Genomic DNA, 22088 nt, shown 5'->3' with positions numbered 1-22088 from the left:
AGTTGTAGAGCTCCATTTTTTTGTTGATAATTTTAATTTTCAAACCCCAAAGTGGATACAAGCGACCGAAATAAACGGTGGTATTCTCATGCTAAAGTAAAACATCTATGTGCGATGACCGCGAGTCTAACTACGCGCTCGCTCCATCTAGGGTAGTGATCTGTGTCTGTGGCCTTACGCCACTCATTATCAGACGACCGGTGACCTTTACCAACTTTACAGAGTAACTGGCTCGTATACATAATAATTAGATAGTCTCATTTGTTTTTTTCTGCTCTTGGTAGAAGACCAAATTTTCCTTGGAGACTCCTAAATGGGCCGTTTCAATTTAATGTTTTCATCTTTGGAAATAGAAGAGATTTTTAATGTTTCTCACCATCAAAAACAAATACTTGTGGCATTATATGTGTGAAATAAAGAGGTTTCAGGTAACTTACTTAATGTTAAAGTGGCTAATGGCTATATTTTGGAATAGGTAAGTACTTTATCCTGTACGACGAATAAAACTGAAGCAAGCAAAACTAAAAAAAATGTCGCGGAGTATTATGAAATAGTTATTTACGATACGATACAAGTGCGGGAAAGAGGAAATTCGAAACGAGTGACGATAAATTAAAACACGACCGCAGGGAGTGTTTTTAATTGATACGAGTTGCGAATTACCTATTCGCACGCGTATCGTACAACGTTTTACAGTACATATGGCCCTTTAAACTTTCGACATATGCACGAAAAAAGCTCTTTACGCACTAGTGCGAGAAAGTAGCACCATATGTACTGTAAATAACTATTGTTATTAAAAGTTGTTCTATTTAAAAGCAAATACCTATTTGACTTTTCGGCAAAGGTTAAAATTGCTCAATACGAGTATAATGTACTCGTATACCAAATAGTATTTCATAATTCGGACGAGGTCCGCCCGCGCCCGTATAAAAGTGTGTCCGGCGTCCCGTCGGGTAATGAATGGATCGTTTTATTTCTAACTTCCCCCACAATTTGTTACACACATTGCTGCTGCGGCTGCCTGATTAGTCGAGTTTGCGTTATACCGAGGAACCGTCTCCTCGAATATGCACACGTGTAAAAATGATATCGTAATCGAAATAGGTGGTGTGCGTGTTTTATTCAGCCAAAGGGTCAAATCACTAAAAATTGGCTATAACATTTGTTCAAAACTGTTGGTAATTAAGAGTCAAATCAAGAAACGAAATTATGAAGTTTATTAACGACGAATAAAATTGAACGAAAAAAATGGGCAGACGAATATAAATTCCCCACGGGCGTATGTAGAAAATTTTATCCAATAGGTACTCATAATAACACACGAATCCGTAACAAACGCCCAACCACTTATCACCAAGTCCGCCGATTTATCATAGAACCTCTCGATCCAGACGGACAGTGCGAAATACGTATTTTTTGTAACAGACGTAACATTTCAATTACTTACCGAGTTTGGGAGATAAAGCTCAGACGTGTATGGTGACAACAGTGTATGGAGGCTCTTCTATTATGCATGGTTGCTGCGGATCTCGGAATCATATTAAACTGGTCCACCAAATCGGCCATGTTTAACCAACCAATAGGAATACGCGGTCAGAAGATCAGTCAATTTCAATCGACAAGTCCACTGGTTTTTATGCTAGCGAAAATACCGATCGTACAGGACTGACATATGAGAATCATTTATACGTGTCGGCACAAGGAAATAAGGTCTGTTATATTGTTACGGTTGCCGATTTAATCTGATGAGATAATGTTTCAGTTGTCTTCGAACAAGAGCTAAAGTTAAACAGTGCTGTGTACTCTAATTTCAATGCAACGATAAAAATAATTGAATAGAAAATGTTACAATGTTTAGTTACTGACAATGTTAAATGCTACTATTAGTAAATTTCAAATTTGAAGGATACGTAAACATATCCTGTCACCTACATTAATGTCACGAGGAAGTTTATGAGACACTACGCTTCATAGTTCTATCACAGATTACACACTACTCACTAGGTAACAGATATTTTCTTTCAAAAAATGTTCCTATTCAGTTTTTTCTCAGAGAAATAATTTCACATTTCAAAAATAATTGTTATTACTCCATTCATTATCATGCGAAAGCAATGAGATGAAGTCATTAAATCGGATTAGAGGCATTTCAAGATTAATAAGTTTTAAGTCAAAATCATTTATACAATTATTGGCTTGTAGCCACACCGAATTTACTTAAATAAATAAATATTACATTATTACACAGATTGACTAAATCATACAGTAACGTCAATAAGGCTTGTGTTGTGGGTGTTTCCTGTAACAGGAGCATTAAATTAAGCTGTAGGCTGTACTCCTCAAACTGAACAACATTTGTTCAACAACTTTTAAAAATAACTAGTGTTTTGATTTTCATTACACTTTAAAGTTATGTTTAAAGGGTGACAAGCAACGTCAAACACACAGATGGCAACATACATTGAAAATAATATTTAATTAGTATGAAAAAGGTATAATCTAAAAAATTCATAACTTTAAAAAGTGGCTAAACAAATGTTGGTCAGTTTGAGGCGTACAGCATCCAGTTTAATTTATTGCTCCTGTTACATGAAACACCGTGTATAAAATATATAACGGCTATGTATCTTCACAAATTCGATACGGTTTAGTAATATGGGGCAACTCTACCGAGGCCGATAGAGCTTTTAAAGCCCAAAAAAATGTGTGAGATCAATGTGTGGGGCCCACTACCTAGATAGCTGCAAGCCATTATTTAATCGAAAAAAATACTGCCTTTACCATCATTGTACGTGTTCGAAATGTGCAAATTTGTTAGAAATAATATAGATTTGTTTAAAAAAAAGGGCAACGATAAACGGCACAAATACGATCTAGAGATACCGACGCATCAAAGGCTATACCTGTTCCAAAATAACTGCTACTGTATGGCTATAAAGTTGTATAATTCTATTCCTGTTGGTATAAGGACAACTGTACAGTATATTACTGGAACATTGTTTTTATAACATAAATGATATAATACAACATTTTAAAATTAATAACTTTTAGATATATAATTTAGCTATAGGTAAGTATGTACCTAATTTGACATTGATACATTTGTAGTAGTAGTAGTAGTAGTAGTAATCACTTTATTGTACACAACACAGGTTTACAAAAATAAATTATAGTAATGGAAGTACAAAGGCGAACTTATCCCTATAAGGGATCTCTTCCAGCTAACCTTCGAGTAGATGAGTTCGAGTGGAAAACTATAGCCAGGTCAGATAGACAAACTTACAGGATGTACAAATTAATATTTAAAAAAAGAAATAACACTAAAGATTAAAATACATAAAATACATACTAGCATACATACATACAATACTAAATATATATTATAATATAAATATCACAAGTGTAAGAAAATAAAAATAAAGGTTAGTACTTAACCAGATCACGCTGATTGGAAAGCCAAAGCTTCCTCAGATTAGCCTTGAGTGACGCTACAGACTGGGACTGTTTGAGCGACAGGGGCAACTCGTTCCACAACTTCACAACGCATTTGATTCGTTTTCTTTATTTTACATTATTCTGTCATGCTTCTTTTATCTGTAATTTATTTTTATTTTTGTGCTTAATAGAATGCTGAAGCCAGACATGTGAAGAACTGTACAGTTTACTGTTGGAAAATTGTTTTATGACATGAATAATTAAATATAACTATTTAAAATTAATAATTTTTAGATAATTTAGTTTAGTAGTTTGACATTGACACACATTGACATTTTTTCAACATTTTTCGGTACTTCTTATTTAATATTTGTAATTATTTTTGTGATAAATATTTGAATGCTGAAATTCCGGCCAGACATGTAAAGAACTGAATTTGTATATATTAACATCTTATATGTAACTCGTGTTTTATCAAATAAACGATTATCTTATCTTATCTAATACTTAAATACATAAAGAAAACCCATGACTCGGGAACAAATATTCGTGCTCATAAAGTCATCACACAAATAAATGCCCTTACCAGGATTTGAACCCAGGACCATCGGCTTCATAGGCAGGGTCACAACCCACTAGGCCAGGCAGGTCGTCATAATACACTTGTTCAGTTAATATTATCATGGCAGGAAGGTGTAAAATGTGTGTATGGTGTAGGTGTATATTCGGACTTGAAACTATTCGACGTAAACTCTTTCACGGGCGGTACTTACGTATTTTTTAGGATTGTATAGGCAACTAGGAACCCTTGTAGGCTTATAGTTTCGCCATGTCCGTCTGTCTATCCGAGGCTTTGCTCTGTGATCGTGCTTAGAAGGCTGCAATTTTTTAGAGTGATGTATCGACAACGTTTTGTATATTTTGTCTGTGGTCTTTGGTGGTGGTTCGTCACGAGGATATAAAACCCGCCAATTGCAGCTTACATCTAACAGATGACTGCAAAAGGATAAAAATTTCTATGTGAACGCCTCATGGAATGAGGTAGTTTTCATATTGTGCCTGAGACCTGTTTGCAGTTATATTACTAATATTACATTTGGCAATACATTACAATTAGGGTAGGTCTTAGTTCAGTATACTTCATAGTGTTTTTGACCTTCATTCATATCACAACGACATTCTTACTCTCTCACTTCTAAAAGTGATAGTCATATCATAGGAAATTAATATTCAACAGTGCCTGACAAGGCAATTTAAAAACATAGAGATATAAATTCAACGAAAATTGCGTGAGGTCGGTATTCTAAAGTACCTACTCATTATAATTTGCGTGTGTTTGTTAACCTACTTTGTGAGGTACTCCAATCAAAGGCACATATAAAATAGTTCTAATTACAATATGTGACACTTTCAACCAAAAGGTACCACATTGTCGCTTGTCAATAAGGTTGATTTCAAATTGAAGCTGTATGGAAATAGCGCCTTATTGACAACCGACAATAAGTACCCTTTTGGTTGAACACATAATATATAAAAGTGAGTTTCTTGCATACTTGTCAGTTAAGTAAGGTAATTAAAGTTTTACTTTGGTAGTCATAGGTACTTCGTTGCAAATGTGCCAGTAATATTTTAAAGGCTAGGTAGATATATTATAAAATAACCCGTCAATTGGCTTATCGAACAAATATTTTTTGTAAATACGAGTAGGTACTCAATCAGTCAGATAATTTTCATTCAACGTATTGGAGGTATGGCAAAAGATATTTCATTATAATGTATGAGAAATAGCAGTAGCACAACGTCAGGTGTTGTTGCAAACTCGTATAATTTTTTTTAAATTAAATGATAAAATTATATTTTTATTTTCATGTAAAATAGGACATTTCTGAAAATCATTATTTATTTTCGTACAAGGAAAACGTAATATATTTATTTTAATAAAAATACAAAATTGTTTATTTGTCCAATATAGGTGTACATATGTAGGGTGTTACAGATCAGTCAGTTTACTATGTGGCGCCTTATGGCATACAAATTTTGAGAGCATGCATGTCAAAATATAAATGTATGTACATATGTACATTTACAAGGCATGTGTAAATTACATTAGAATGTGATTAGACCGAGAAAAGTAATGTGGTTTATTTTACGGCAGTGTCCCTGGCGGCCAAACTAAGAAAAATAGTTAGCACATTACGTTAAATGGATTAAAATGTCCATTTTCCTGTTCATCCTACCTGACCTTACTCCACTTTTTTTTCTAAATTTTATGGACGGTCGAATTACTGCTGGGTTAACTACCCCGTTGATTGAGGTAAAGCAACATTTAATTTATATTCGGCCTGCCAAGAGCCGGGCATATAAAAAAAAGCTTCGTGAGGCTTTCGGCCTGTGAAATGATTAAGCAATTTCTTTCTGTAGCCAGAGATGAATGTCTGGCTTCTGAGACCTAGTTACAAGTTTCCCAATTAAATAACAAGTAAGTATAACCTACCTAATATTATTGAAGTAATATTAGTAGTGCTAGGAAATGCTGAGCTAACAATAGTAAAGTAACCAGATCGTCACATAATTGTATTTTTCAACGACGTTTTTAGTCCACCGATAATAGTCATAATCCTAGATTGCGTGCTTTTTCAGTATATTATAACACTCGTGCTTTTTCATTATATTATCCGACTGAGTTAAGAAGGTAACAATATGCATGGAAACGGAGCCTTCTTAATTTGGTCGAGTAATATTTTTTTTAACCAACTATTAGGTTTCAAATGTTAGTTCAAAGAGGTTTTATCTCACCAAACATAATTTATAGATTAAATGATATCGTAAATTAAATTAATGAATAAACATAACATTTTATCGATTTGATCTCCATCCATCGGTTAGAAATACGAAAATATTAGCTTTTTTACCTTTTTTTAATTGGCTGTTTGTCGATTTCGTTCGCGCCTTTGCCTTGCGCGCGCATTGGAATCGTGCGTAAAAAAAATAACGCGGCAGCCATTTTCCGTATTTGTAATAAAATTGAAATAGTTTTACATGTTTTTAGGGTTCCGTACCTCAATAGGAAAAAAACTGAACCCTTATAGGATCACTCGTGCGTCTGTCTGTCTGTCTGTCTGTCCGTCTGTCACAGCCTATTTCCTCCGAAACTACTGGACCAATTAAGTTGAAATTTGGTATACATATGTAAGTTTGTGACCCAAAGACGAACATGTAACGTAAACAAATGAATTTTAAACATGGGGGCCACTTTTGGGGGGTAAATGTGAAAATTAAAAGATAAAGTTTTTCAAACTATATCATGTTACATATCAAATGAAAGAGCTCATTGTGAGAATCTCAAATATATATTTTTTATAATTTTAGGATAAACAATTTAGAAGTTATTCAAGAAAATAGGCAAACAATGACCATTCCCCCCCCCCCCCTTTATCTCCAAAACTACTGGGTCTAAAATTTTGAAAAGAATACACAAAATAGATCTTTATCTATAGATTACAGGAAAACCTATTAGAAATGTGCAGTCAAGCGTGAGTCGGGCTTAATTACTTAGTTTTTGATCCAACCCCTACGGGTTTTTTAAAGACATTTCACTCACGTTTCACATAAAAAATACATTGTTTAAATTGTGTTATGTACGGAACCCTTGGAACGCGAGTCCGACTCGCACTTGGCCGGTTTTTAGTTTATATATTGACGAAAATGTCATTTTCAAGCATCGAAAATATATTGAAAATGAAGATCAAATTGACGCTGCCAGTTATACTAATAGAGGCAAGAGCCGAGAACGATAGCCTTTTACCAAAGAGGATATAATAAGATAGAGCGGTACTGTCATAGTACATTTTGTAACCACTGTAAATTCACTGCCATCTATCGACATACTTTAAAACTAAAAATGAAGATTTATAAAAATACGTTCAAATGTATTATATATGAATGTATGATTTTTTTATTTGCATAAATTATTTTTATATGATTTTGAACCATGTTCTTCAACGAATATGCGTTAAAATTATAAATAACAAACGAAACCGTCAACGCCCTCTATACGAGAGTAGGCCAAAACTAGTGGCGCCATCTGATCGAGAATCAAATGTTCGTGATTTTCGAGGCACGTTTTTTCCTTAGACTGTATCCATCTATTACGGAGTTATATCTATCTTTGCTTTTACCATCAAAATCGTGTGAAAAATAATTGGCGGCATATGAAACTTTTATACAATGGAAAATCAGCAAAAACGCCTAGTCTTTCTTGGAAAACGTATTGGTAGCTTACTTCAATGAACTGGCGAATAAGTGCCTACAAGCCCAGCACGCTTTTGTGATATAATAGAGAGCTTTTCAGTCGAGTACCGTGTTTAAGCAACGAAGCTTGTTGAGTTGCTTAAGTTAAGGTACGAGATTGAAAAGCTTGATTATATCACTATTTTCTACGAGACAAAAAAATAATACTTTCGAGTAGTAAAATCATATAGGTAAACAAACCAAAAGTATACAGCTAAGATACGCGAGCGGCCGCAGCCCGCGATACCTTCATACTCGTACGCGCCCCGGCCGTCGGGTCCGGCGCCCCCGGCGGGTTGGTCAACGACACCTCCTCGTAACTTCAGACTTGAGAAATGGCGGCAAAAATTGGAGAATGTTGGCCCGAGGATCAGCAGATCTAAAACAGAACACATGTTCTGCGATTTTGGCGGTCTCTCCAGTTTTGCTGCCATAGAACTCGACAGCTTTACATTGCCGGTCTGCTCCGACTTCAAGTACCTCGGTTCGCTCGTACAGTGCGATGGCGATATTGACCGTGACGTGAAAAACCGGATAAGCACAGGATGGATGAAATGGCGACAGGTTACGGGAACCATTTGCGACGCCCGAATGCCTCTTCGGTTGAAGGGTAAAATTTATAAAACAATCATAAGGCCTGTCATGTATGGATCACAGTGTTGGGCCCTAAAGGTGACGGATGAAAAGAGATTGCATGTAGCGGAGATGAGAAAGTTAAGATGGATGTGTGGCGTGACGACAATGGATAGGATAAGGAATGAGTATATAAGAGGAAGCCTGAAAGTAGCACCCATAACAGAAAAAGTAAGGTCAAATCGCCTAGCGTGGTACGGGCATGTGATGCGGAGGGATGAAAGTGTGACGAAAAAGGTATTAAGAATGAATGTGGAGGGAGGTACGAGGAAAAGGTGGATGGACTGTGTGAGAGATGATATGAAACGAACGCAAGTAAATGATGAGATGACGGGTGACAAAGAGGTATGGAAGAAAAAGACATGCTGCGCCGACCCTAAGTGAACGGGACAAGGGCAAGCAAATGATGAGTCACGATCAGTCACGAGTGTGAAGATGATTTGTATTATAGGTATGTTAAATGAGTAAATCCCCAACTGCCTTCTATTAGAAAACTACTGCGCAACTTCTTATACCAACCGCCTGAGACAAGTGGTAGACCTATGTGACAGATTTTGACCCCAAATTGCATTTTGACAGTTTTTGACCTATAATGACATTTTGACTGATTTTGACTTGGATTATATCTCCAGCCATCATTTAATCGAAAGGTCAATACCCCAACTGCCTGCGTACACTTAATACGATGTTTTAACCCCAGCGGTTGTTGTTGATCATATGTTGTTGTATGATACGGCCTTGAAGTTCATAAATCCGTCCCCGAAATTGTCTCATAATTTTCTTGAACTCGTCGTTTACTGCATGATGTGACACTATACCTACTAGGTGAAAATATTTAGTAAAACGAACAACGTTTACTCTTGGTACCTAAACAATCCGTGCTCATCTCACAAGTAAGCTTTTGCTGGTATTAGTGCCACTACCAAGTGGGCTAAAGCGCACGTTAAGTTTTGAATGTCAAATATACTCGTAAGTTTTCTTACTTAGACAGTGGAACTTCTGTTTATTAGTACTACGAGTACTGACTGTGGTTAAATAGAGAGACTACACGTTGGGCACAATGAATGACAACAACCAACTGTTATAAATTGGCAGTGCAGACAGTGCGGATATTATTTTGACAATACAGGATTTAAGCTTTGTCCGGGGGCGTACGCAGTCCTCTACAAGGCGGAGTCGGCATTCGTTGGTGGTTTTAGACGGTAGTCCTGCCACTGGTTAGTCCGTCATCGCTCCTGATTCCCCCGGACCAGGTGGCATGCGTAAACGCATTTCCCCGACGTTAAAAAAAAGGATTTAAGCTTTGTACCTACCTACATTGACTGCCGATGGCATATACAATTGTATATGCCATCGGCAGTCAATCAAAAGTTCGGCTAACAAAACTCCGTAGCCCTGAATGACCTTTCTTTCGTGTAAAATTGGGCCCAACTTTATATTGGTAAGTCAATTCCAATTCTACGTACCTTGGGTAAACGTATTAAATCGCAGAAGTTAATATTTACTTAGACGTGTTTCGGTGTCTGGAGGTTATAAAGGAGAGAGACCGTAACCTTCTGTTGACTATTTGAAAATTTAAGGTTCCCAAGTCGCATTGCCACGTGGTAATACCTACCATGTTAATAAGATGAAGGTTCCTATTGCTTACCGCCAAGGTTGACAGTTGAAATGTTCCCTGACGTGATTATTAATAGGTGGGCACTTAGTGGGAAATTAATTTGATCTTTGCATATTAAATCGTTCAATGTTCGTCTCTTGGGTAGAAACCTGTGGCATTAATCATTAAAATGTACTGCCGGATCCTTCGATATAAATTTGTTTTTTTTTTTGTATATTTTAAATGTAATATGCTCAAATCGATTACACATGTAAGGGTAATATTATTTTATTCACTGTCATAACAATTTTCAGAAAGTAGCAGTGGAAGGTTACATATTAGAATACAGAAAATTGATTTACCTAATGTCGAATGACCTATGCTCGATACACCTATTTTTTTAAATACCTAATGGTTAATTAACCTAAGCTCATAACACCTATGAACGAAGTACCTAATGCACGTTGCACCTAATATTGTTTTACCTAAGCTCTGATTACCTACCTATATAGTCGATTTACCTAAAACTGACACACCTAATGCTTGAAATACCTAAAGCCGATTCACCGAATACACGAAATACCTAATGTTGATATACTTAATGCACGAATGACCTATAGCTGATATACCTATTGCTCGCAACACCTAAAGCTGATATACCGAATGCATGAATTACCTAAGGCCACCAAACGGCATAAGGCATACCTAACGAACCAAACACCTAAAGTCAATATACCTAATGCACGGAATACCTAAAGTCGATATACCTAATTCACGTAATACCGAAAGTCGATATACCTAATAGTCGATAAGTTGAACTTGATTTACCTATTGAACGAAATACCTAAAGCTAATATACCTAATGCACGTATATTGGTCGTTAATGATGACCCGACAATACTATTGTGAATTAATCTATTGTCGAGCAATGTGTAATAATTTTGCATTTTTATATTTTTTTCCTATTCGGTTGTGTTAGGTTTTTAAGAAACATTTTTGTCAAGCTCGAGTTCTGATGATGGGATCCATGAGGAATCGAGGGAACTCCTCAAATGTGAAAGGCATACATATAGTGATTTTTGTATTTTTATAAACAAATCCAGCACTTCCATTTTAAAAAGTGACATTTGATGAAGTGGAACTGCTGATGATGATCAGAACGGAACTCTTCAATGACGCATAGTTCACGTTTGGCGATTTGTCCTCTTCGTTATGTTTGTTAAGCAAATTAGGTTTCAAGAAACATTTTTGTCAAGCTCGAGTTCTGATGATGGGATCCATGAGGAATCGAGGGAACTCCTCAAATGTGAAAGGCATACATATAGTGATTTTTGTATTTTTATAAACAAATCCAGCACTTCCATTTTAAAAAGTGCCATTCGATGAAGTGGAACTGCTGATGATGATCAGAACGGAACTCTTCAATGACGCATAGTTAACGTTTGACGATTTGTCCTCTTTGTTATGTTTGTTAAGCAAGTTAGGTTTTTAAATCATATTTTTGTCAAGCTCGAGTTTTGATGATGAGACCCACGAGGAACCGAGTGAACTCCTCAAATGTGAAAGGCATACATATAGTGATTTTTGTTTTCTTATCAACAAATCCAGCATTTACATTTAAAAAAGTGACATTTGATGAAATGGAAACTGCTGATAATGATCAGAATGGAACTCTTCAATAACACATAGTTCACGTTTGGCGATTTGTTCTCTTCCTTATGGACCCAGACCCAAACTTGGACCCGGACTCGGACCCGGACCCGGCTCTGAACATGGACCCCAACTCGGACCCGGACCCGGACGTAACTCTAACCCAAACTTGGACCCGGACAGCCGGACACGGACCCGGGCTCTGATCCGGACCCGGAAATGCTACTAGAAAAGTGGGTTAGGTGGGTGGTTGGGTTTTGAACTGCGATTCTCACAGAATAGAACTGCTATCAGAAAAGTAGGTTAGGTTAGAGCTGTGACCCTTACAGAAACGAAATGCTATCAGAAAAGTAGGTTAGGTTAGGTTAGAACTGCGACCCTTACTTAAATGCTACTAGAAAAGTGGGTGGTTTTACCTCCTTTTCTACATTATTAGGCAAAAGATGCTGTCTTTTTCATTTCATTGTCTGGAATCTAAGAGTGCACTATCAACAATAAGTGAACTTTCAGCGGCATCCCCCATTGAAGTCGGTTATTTTTTCTTAAAAATTATTGAGGATATATTTGTAGGAATACAAAAAGTTTTTTTCAATACAGTTGCTCAAAAAGTGCTACTTTACGTAGCTGTTTAGCGTTTGCAAATTTGGTTTTTGCGAACTAGTGCTTTTTACTTTTCCAACTTTTTTAAATTTAATTCCGGCCGTAATCCATACGTCCATGTCAAAGAGTATGGATATTCAAAAACTTTATATATTTTTTATTTCGGAATTTCGGTGCGTTACAGTTTTACAGCATTATTAAAATTCTACTTTATTAAATAAAGTAAATTTCTACAATATTTCAATAAAACGGTTCATATTTCGTTAATTAATAGGTAAAGCAGCCTTAGGTATTTTGTGCATTAGGTAATTAGTTATATCAACTTCAGGTGTTACGTGCATTAGGTATATTAACTTTAGGTATTTCGTTAAATAGGTAAATCAAGTTTAGGGGTATCGTCTGTTAGGTATATCAACTTTCGGTACCTCGTCCTTTAGGTATATCGACTTTAGGTATTTTGTTGATTAGGTATAACAGCTTCCCAATTGTATTAGCCAAGACTGTATTATATTTGCCGATGACACTACCCTAGTAATAACAGGAGACGATGAAAACACTTTTGAGGCCAATGTTAATAAAACCTTAAGACGCTATTACTTGGTTCAAGAGAAATAAGTTACAAATTAATATAAACAAGACTAAAGCGATGACATTTTGTAATTATAATGATAACGCATTACCTTTAGATATAAATTATGATAACGCCAAAGTAGATTTAGTTGACATGTGCACATTTTTAGGATTTAATATTGATAAAAATTTGAATTGGAAACTCCACATAGATCAAGTATGTAAAAAGTTAAATAAATTCATATTTGCTCTGAAGCGACTGAGGCGAACAGTGTTAAGCTATGGACCAGTGCTGTGGGGAAACTCTGTAGACGTTTTTATTGTTCAAAAGAAATGTATTCGTGCTCTAGAAAACACTTGGTTTTCAGTAAGCTGTAAACCATTGTTTAAAAAACTTAACATACTACCACTCCCGTGCCAATATATTAAAGATGCATGCTTACTTGACAAATATAACCCAAACTTCTTTATATCTCGTAGTGAGACAAGTACAAGACACACAAGGGCACAATACAAAAATGTGCTGCACCAACCTCCTTGCCACTCTTATATTTATAAAAAGAACTGTTACAATATGTGTATAACCATGTATAATAATTTACCTGACGAAATTAAATTAGAAACTAATAATACATTTAAAATTAAGTTGACACAATGGCTCCAAGAAAAATGTTTCTATAGTATTAACGAGTATTTGACAGAAACAATATAATTAGAGATAATAATCATATTTGTAAATAGGTAGAATTCTAGATTTTAATTAGGTAAAAATAAGTGATGCTTAGCAGCACACTGCATGTATAATTTGCACACCTGCATGCAGGTTGGACATGTGGAACTATTGTATTTTTAAGACCTTTTATTGTAACCGTGATCTTGCAAATAACAATGTATGATTTATGATATGATGATATGATTTAGGTAATTTATCCATTAGGTAAATCAAGTTTAGGTATATAATCGTTCATTAGGTATATCAACTTTAGGTGTATCGTCCATTAGGTATATCAGCTTTAGGTGCTTCGTGAATTAGGTATAATAGCTTTAGGTGAAACGTGCGTTAGGTAAGACGTGCATTAGGTATATCGTGCATTAGGTGTTTCGGCCATTAGGTTAATTGAGATTAGGTATTATAAACTTAGGTCATTAAATTTTTAGGTAAAATAATCGCTAGGTAATTTAAAAATAGGTGAATCGAGCATAGGTGATTCGTCATTAGGTTAATCAATTTTCGGTATTCTGATATGTAACCCAGTGGAATGTCATCTCGCTTGAATATGGAGCAACACAATTGTGGAAATACAGAAGGTCTCGGCCATAATAATAGTAGTATTATTATGTGTTAGTAAGTAGTTAGTAGAATTACTTTGTACGTAGGTATCCAGTCCTGATGCCCTGTATGAGTGTGTTCCTCATAGTGACAGTGCCAGGGCTCCCGAGCATGCACTGAGTTGACGATGAGAAACCTGCATTTGTTGTGATATTTCTGAATATAGTTTATTTAGTATAGTTTATTCATACGCCAGTATTCCAGTAACATTGGGGTATAAAAAAAGACATGTTACCATCTAAACTATAAAAATTGCAGCGGTTAAACAAGCATTCCCCACAGACTTGACGCGCGAGAACCTCTATCACAGGGCCCCGGGAGAAATCTTGGCATTTCCAGGTAAATAAATAATTTTTTTACTACTTTTTCTGCAATTAGCCGCAAATATACGAATACGAAGTATACGAATACCTACATACGAGAGGCGCTAGGAAATAAATATGTATGTAGTTCGAGGTTTCTTGGCTAACAAACTTTTGTTACTAGCAGTTATCAAGCATTTGTCATTCAATGAAATAACTGAATAAATAAGCAGTATGCACATCTATATTATGCGTAGGCTATCATAGACGATTTATTTACATAAACAGTATATGTATATATTTATAGAAAGCGCAACAAACACATAAGTTTAGACTGCTTACGCAATCTGAGCAGAGATGTAATTAAAATTCACTAGCTACTTTGCACGGGCAAATGCATGCCAAAAGGGAATTGCATAGCGAGATATATGCGCTCCGCGTCGCGCCGCTCGTCGAGACGTTTAATTTATAATTGCCTTTTCTTTAAGCCCCGCCAACGCCGGATAAAGCCAACTTAACATTGCACAATAAAAAACATAAGAAATAAGTACAATTTATATTTTCTCTGGAGCTTAAGAATCTTTAGCCAAATGTTTAGAAAATGTGCCCTTTAATTGTATATCTGAAATACTTGGATATATGTTACAATTTATATAATATATAAGCCAAATAACAAAACTAGGTACTGTACTTATTATTTTGTCAGTCAGAATGAGCCATACGTTATCAACCAACACATATAATATTTTTGGACAAACACATAGTTGAGACAGTAGACGTTTGGGTTTGTACGCGTATCAAATGACTCAATGAGTAATTGATATCTGCACAAAGGAAAATGTACACAGCGAGCACCTTGTATCAAAAATTAAATTTTAGACAGTCACTTTTTAGACCATTTATTTTAGCTACAGGTAGTCTGAACAAGTCGAATAATATCGTAGTACTTATTAACTTGGATCCTTGAAGAAGTGCATTAACAACAATACAGTCCCTCGCGGACTAATAGCATTGTTCGCTCCCTATTTGTTAAATGCGCAGATAGACTTTAGACAGTCTGTTGCTACAATGCAATCCCTAGCTTACATTGCGGAAAATGGGACCTATTCCCGACGATTACTTATCTTTTAATCAAATCTTAAAAGCTGCGCAATGGATCCAAACATGTGCTCGATCCTATTTCGCGCTGCTGTATTGAGAGTGAAAAAAAACTACTCAACGGATATATCAACCTAAGAAGAAACACGGTTTCAGCTAATCGGACTGACTGTTCAGTTCTGAACTAACCGTGGGCACGGAAGGCTCCGACTCGTGGTAGGTGGATAACGTCCGCATGCCCCATGTTAGGCATATCATACAAGTAGATTGTTCAGTTCTTTATGAACTCACCGAGGGTACGGAAGGCTCCGAGTCGTGGTAGGTGGAGAACGTCCGGATCGTCCCCGCCATGCCGCCGTCGCTTGCCTACATGCCGCACGTCATGCATATCACCATACACTGATTAGTTCTATAAACTTCACATTTAACACTCCCAGTTCCATGTTTTTTTTTTCAATTGTTAAAGTATTAAGAGCCTTTATATGAACCAATTAAGTAAAATATAGTTTAGGTATAGTCAAGGTATTAAATATCGACACGATCAAAGTGCCAAAAATATGTATACACTACCTAAAAAATATGATCAATAAAGTCGTGTATACATATTTTTTGCACATTATCCGTGTCAATATTTTTAATACCTTGACTGTACCTACCTATTGAAAAATGATGCACGTAATTTTGTTTTAGGTTAACTTTTTACTTTAAATATACTTTTGGCATCTATCGAATATGAGGTCAATATTTTAACCTATGCACTTTTTATTTATTTTATTTTTTTATTTTATTTTTGTCAAAATATACTTTTTGTTCGTGGTCCATTACGCCTTTGGCTGTAAAGACCTACCTTTAAGATACCTATATGTATATTTTTTTTAGAAATGCTTACAATATTAGATTTACAATGGAAGTACATACAGTAACAGACGGAAAATACCTATTTACCTACTACCTGTTGTTATATTAATGTAATCTTGAAATTGTATTATATTAAAGTGTCTTTCTACAGGGTTACAAAATATTTTGAATAAAAGTTTCCCTGTCGATATTGCGGCTAATTGGGTGACATCGTGTGCAAAGCTTAAATTTAAAAGGTTGTATTTGTGAGATATAATACTGCTAACATTGCTCCCTTATACACTGGATGTGGTATAGGCCTCTCAGCCAATAAAACCACTCGAACTTATCATGCTCGCTGCTTGAGATCACCTGTAGGTACGGACCCTAATTGAGGTTATGTGTCAAAATAAATTGGCACAGAAAGCATACTTTGCACTATATTTGCAATTTACATTATAAACCAGTCCTAACTGCTTGCGGATCAATAGATATCAAGTTCAGCAATATTAAGTAGGTGCTTAAAGTAGTTGTACCTCGAGAATCAATGGTGTTATTCTGCAAATGATACAAAAAGTCTTATCCTATATTAATAGTCCTAATATATAAGTACAAGTACTAATTACCTGATTCAGTATTAAATCAATCAGAGTTGCTTTTGTTTTATTTCGACCAATTTTAAAACAACAAAATTCAATTCTTATTCCTAATTGATGAAAATTTGACAGCCATTTTTTTTTGTATTATGGACAAAAAACCAGAAAGAAGTAAAAGTTATTTAACCACATGCATGGCATCGAATGTGTTTGCTCTCCACCACGCATAACGCCCGTAAAATCCAATGAAAAATTGGTTTGAATTTGGAATTTATATAGGTATTTCGCGATACTACGGCAAACAGTTGAATGAGCTATCCAATGTCTGTTACAGCCAGCTGTTATACCTACGTAGTAGGACACTAGCACAGCTAACAAGGAAGGGTACTCAACTGTCCGGCTCCGATTTGATTTATTTTTATATACCTATGTTATAAGTAGTCTTAAAATAACAGACACGTATTTTTTTTCTCCTCTAAAGTACTGAAAAGTGATAAAACCCTCTAACTTCTGTAGAGAGTTTTGTTAAAGCAAATTGATAGTTAATTACTGGTTTAAATATGGAAAACGTGAAAAAATAATGGACACGTGTTTTGTTATTTTGGCTCACTCATATTTTACAAAAAAAAACACATTTCAAAGTTTCATACTTCTCATCGTTTGGGAGTTTGGGCAGCTAAAAAAATACGTGTCTGTTATTTCAAACTACTCTATAAGTAGTACTAGTACTTCCTTGTAAGTACCACCAGTTTGGCACTGACATAAACGCTAGCGTGAACGTAGCTTACGTACTTAGACGTTAGCATACATGTCAGTGTTGACACAGTCAGTGACTCGTGGTACGGGTACTGGTGTAATAAGAGTGCGCCTTCTGTGTAACTTACTAATTTAGATCTGTAGGTGGCGTGAGAACGTGTGGTTAGCTGCTATTAGAATCGCGCGGAAATGGGGACAGTTAAATTAATTCTCTGACTTCAAAGGCGCGTAACCTCTGCAAATTGTGACTAAATCTATATATATAAACGTAAAAGTCCTAACTAACTGACTGACTGACTGACTCACTTAAATCAACGCCCAGCCCAAACCGTTGTACCTAGAGAGCTGAATTTTTCACAATAGATAGCTTTTATGACGTTAGTATGCACTAAGAAGGGGTTTTTAAAAATTCATCCCCTAAGGTGGTGAAAAAGGGGTTGAAAGTTTGTATGGAAATCATACATTTTTTTGAATGCGGGACTTGAAACTTTGTATAAAGGCATATTATTAAAATACTAGAAAAGTACTTTTCAGCGTTTTTGAAAATTCATCCCTTAAGGTGGTTAAAAAGGGGTAGAAAGTTTGTATGGAGGTCAAACATTTTTTTAAGTGCGCGACTTGAATATTTGCATAAAGGCATGTTATTAGAATACAAGAAAAGTGATTTCAGCGTTTTCAAAAATTCATGCCCTAAAGTGGTTAAAAAGGGGTTGAAATTTTGTCGTGGTCCTAATTTTATTTTAAGCTAGGTACTTGAAACTTCATAGAAAGATATATAATTAAAAGAGAAAAAAACTTATTTTAGAATTATTGAAAATTCATCCCCCAAGGTGGTAAAACTGGGGTTGAAAGTTTGTATGGAGATCAAATATTTTTTGAGTGCGGGAATTGAATCTTTGTATAAAGGCATATTATTAGAATACAAGAAAAGTAATTTAAGCGTTTTTAAATATTCATCCCCTAAAAGGGTTAAAAAGGGGTTCAAAGTGAATCCATTACAAATGCTTTGAAACTTCTTAGAAAGGCATTGTATAAGATTCCAAAAAAGTTATTTCAACGTTCTTAAAAATTCAACCCCTAAAGGGGTTAAAAAGGGGATGTAAGTTTATATGTGGTACAAATTTTCTTTTAAGCTAGGAACTTGAAACTTGGTAAAAAGGGCATTATATTAAAATAGACGAAAATTGATTACTTACACCGTTTTTGAAAAGTTTGTATTAATATTTTCGGGAGCGAATATTTTTTTAACTAGTGGACTTGTAAATCTTCTAAGAGGGTCGAGAGGGATTATATCGGGAACATTTTTTTTCAGTTAGGGTCTTGAAACTTCGTAGTTTGTGAAAGACAAATTTCATGCGTTGTATAATTATTAACAAACTAGCTGTTACCCGCGACTTCGTACGCGTGGATTTGTAACATTATCCAGCAAAAGATATCAGTAGGGACGGTTAATCATTTGTTAATAATTATACAACGCATGAAATTTGTCTTTCACAAAGTACGAATTTTCAAGTCCCTAACTGAAAAAAATTGTTCTCGATATAATCCTTCTCAACACTTAGATTTTCAACTATTAAAATAAAATGTTCGCTCCCGATGCAAACTTTATTAATACAAACTTTTCAAACACGGTGCAATCAGTTTTCGTCTATTATAATATAATGCCCTTTTACCAAGTTTCATGTTCCTAGCTTAAACGAAAACTTGTACTACATATAAACTACATCCTCTTTTTAACCCCCTTAGGGGTTGAATTATTAAGAACGTTGAAATAACTTTTTTTGTGTTTCTTTTTTGCCTTTCTAAGAAGTTTCAAAGCATCTGTAATGGATTCAAACTTTCAACCCCTTTTAACCCTTTTAGGGGATGAATTACTTTTCTTGTATTCTAAAAATATGCCTTTATACAAAGACTGAAGTCCTGTACGCAAAAAAAGGTTTGATCTCCATACATACTTTCAACCTCTTTTTTACCACCTTGGGGGATAAATTTTCAAAAATGCTGAAATTAGTTTTCTTCCCTTTTAATTAAACATCTTTCTACATAGTTTCAAGTTCCTAGCTTAAAATAAAATTAGGACCCCTACAAACTTTCAACCCCCTTTTCACCACCTTGGAGTATGAATTTTTAAAAACGCTAAAATCACTTTTCTACTCTTTTAATGATATACCTTTTTACGAAGTTTCTAATTTCTAGCTTGAAATAAAATTTGAACCCTATACAAACTTTCAACCCCATTAAGGGGTGAATTTTTAAAATCGCTAAAATTACTTTTTTTCTATGCAAATAATATACCTTTATACAAATATTCAAGTCCCGTAATCAATAAAATGTTTGATCTCCATACAAACTTTCAACCCCCTTTTCACCACTTTGGGGGATGAATTTTTAATAACGCTGAAATTAGTTTTCTTGTTTTTTTTTTTTATATAATACCTTTGTGAAAAGTTTCAAGTTCCTAGCTTATAATAAAATTTGAACCCCAAGACAAACTTTCATCCCCTGTTTAACCCCCGTAGGGATCAACAGCTAGTTGATCATATTATTGTAATTAAAAGATGCTTGGCTAGCACGGTAAACACATTGTTGTTGGTGTACTTTATTCGTTGGTGTATAAAAATGTTAAATATAAGAGGTATACAATAAAGACTGCTGTGCTCGCCCTACTCCTATATAATAAGTAAATACATTCAACGATGTATATGGACGTCAAATGAAGTAATATTATATTCTCTGACATATTATAAGTTGTAAAAATTCCACTAATATCTTTGTGGCTCTTGTTGGTTCAATTTGTGAAAAGTGACAGTGCCACTCGCGATCCGCCAAAGTTTACGAGTACGTGCCAGGCCATGGTATGTTATAATTTAAAAACATATGGATTCGTACTCCAATCAGTCATACTTTTATCACACAGTTGAAATTAGATATTTTAATATTTCAAACCAAGGCTCATATGTATGTTTGTGGATAACTTTGGAATCTCGTATCAGTAAGTTTGTCGTAAGTTGTAATCTATATATTTTGAAATATACATTATGTGCGTTGATGCATAGCAAGTAACATGGCCGTTTGAACCAGCTGTACCTATGAGTTAGCAGTATTCTGTGTGCTGGCAAAGTTGTACCGGCGCGGTATAAAGTTGAGTTGCTATGTCATTGTCGGCTATTGTTCCTTACTTACTTTCAAGAAAATTAAACTCACACCGCACCGTTAGCAAACTTTATTTTACCACTATGTTTGCAGGATCGCAAACTTAGAGGTCGCAGAGTTAATAATTTTTCCCTTAAGTTTATGTTTTTTTAATGTCTGTTTTATAACGGCACGGTTATAAGTGAGTAAAATTTTGTTTAAATTTCGGAATGTTATTATTTCATTGCTATTTTGCAAGTGTCAAGTTGTTGCCAGTTGCATTACGTATTTCACTTAAGTATTTTTTTCTTTTAAAACTGATATATCATTTTCATATCATTTTCTCGTAAATGGTGCTATTGCATAAAGTCTAACAGGACAGTTTTAGGAGATGTAGCTTCAGAGGGAAAAGTGGGTTCAGCCAGCAGAGTTCGATAGAAAAAGCACGAACATAGGTCTAAAACGCAGCATTAAAATTTTGTAACAATTTTCGCACAAAAGCTAGAAATATAAAAAAAATTGCTTCTAAAATGCGCAATTGGATTTTTGATTAAACTCATTGATTACTTTTTTGTGTTAAAACCAACTAGAAATTACAATTCAAAAATAAGATTTCTGCTATCCCAGGTACGCACAGCGCACAGCCGTCTCTCACGTTCAGTGAGAGTAAAAGAAGAACCTGAACTAAGTAAATTTATGAAGCTATAAATTTATGTTTAGTGTAAATGTACCAACAAAATATCGTTAAGTGAGTAATTCATTAATTTGTGGCCATAATAGTTAAGTTTGAGCAGTTGAATTAGGTGTTTGTAATATTTTATTATTTACCCTTTTTTAAGTCTGTATTTTTTTTCATTTTTTTTTGTAAGGGTATTTATTTATGTAACAATGTTTCAGGATAAAGCTCAAATATTTGATTCATATTACCTGTTATTAACAGACAATGCTTAAATTGAATTGGACGTCCTTAAACAGGCCTTATGAACGATTTTACTTTAATATAACGCAATATTCAAGCCCAGGGGCTTAGCATAATCTACTTAACGAAAAAACCCAAAGATGTTGCAGGGTAGTTGTAAAAGATTACTTACGGCCCGATTCTAATTATAATAAACGTCAAAAATTAGATCTCGATACGATATGGATCGGATCTGTCAGTGTCAATAGTGACGTTTCTTGAAACAAAAACGTCACTTTCGCCACTAACAGATCCGATCCATATCGTATCGAGATCTAATTTTTGACGTTTATTAGAATAG

The 22088-nt window shown here is 35.0% G+C and overlaps 1 protein-coding gene across 2 annotated transcripts in view; it reads right to left on the bottom strand.

Moving 5' to 3' along the window:
- LOC134755935 (uncharacterized) overlaps positions 1–22088 on the bottom strand; it is a 115125-nt gene that overhangs the window by 27020 nt on the left and 66017 nt on the right. Inside the window, exon 1 of one of the 2 annotated variants that reach the window (XM_063692634.1) lies at positions 15800–15952. The exons of the other annotated variant lie outside the window; for it this stretch is intronic. Coding sequence (XP_063548704.1) covers positions 15800–15859 — 60 coding nt within the window. The 5' untranslated portion in view covers positions 15860–15952. Of the gene's footprint in view, positions 1–15799; positions 15953–22088 lie in introns of those variants that run through there. 2 annotated transcript variants of the gene reach the window in all.

The sequence above is a fragment of the Cydia strobilella genome, chromosome 3 (assembly GCF_947568885.1).
Source record: "Cydia strobilella chromosome 3, ilCydStro3.1, whole genome shotgun sequence".
Taxonomy (NCBI): Eukaryota; Metazoa; Arthropoda; class Insecta; order Lepidoptera; family Tortricidae; genus Cydia; species Cydia strobilella.
The sequence above is the reverse complement of the archived record's forward strand: the minus strand, read 5'-3'. Positions and strand labels throughout refer to the sequence as shown.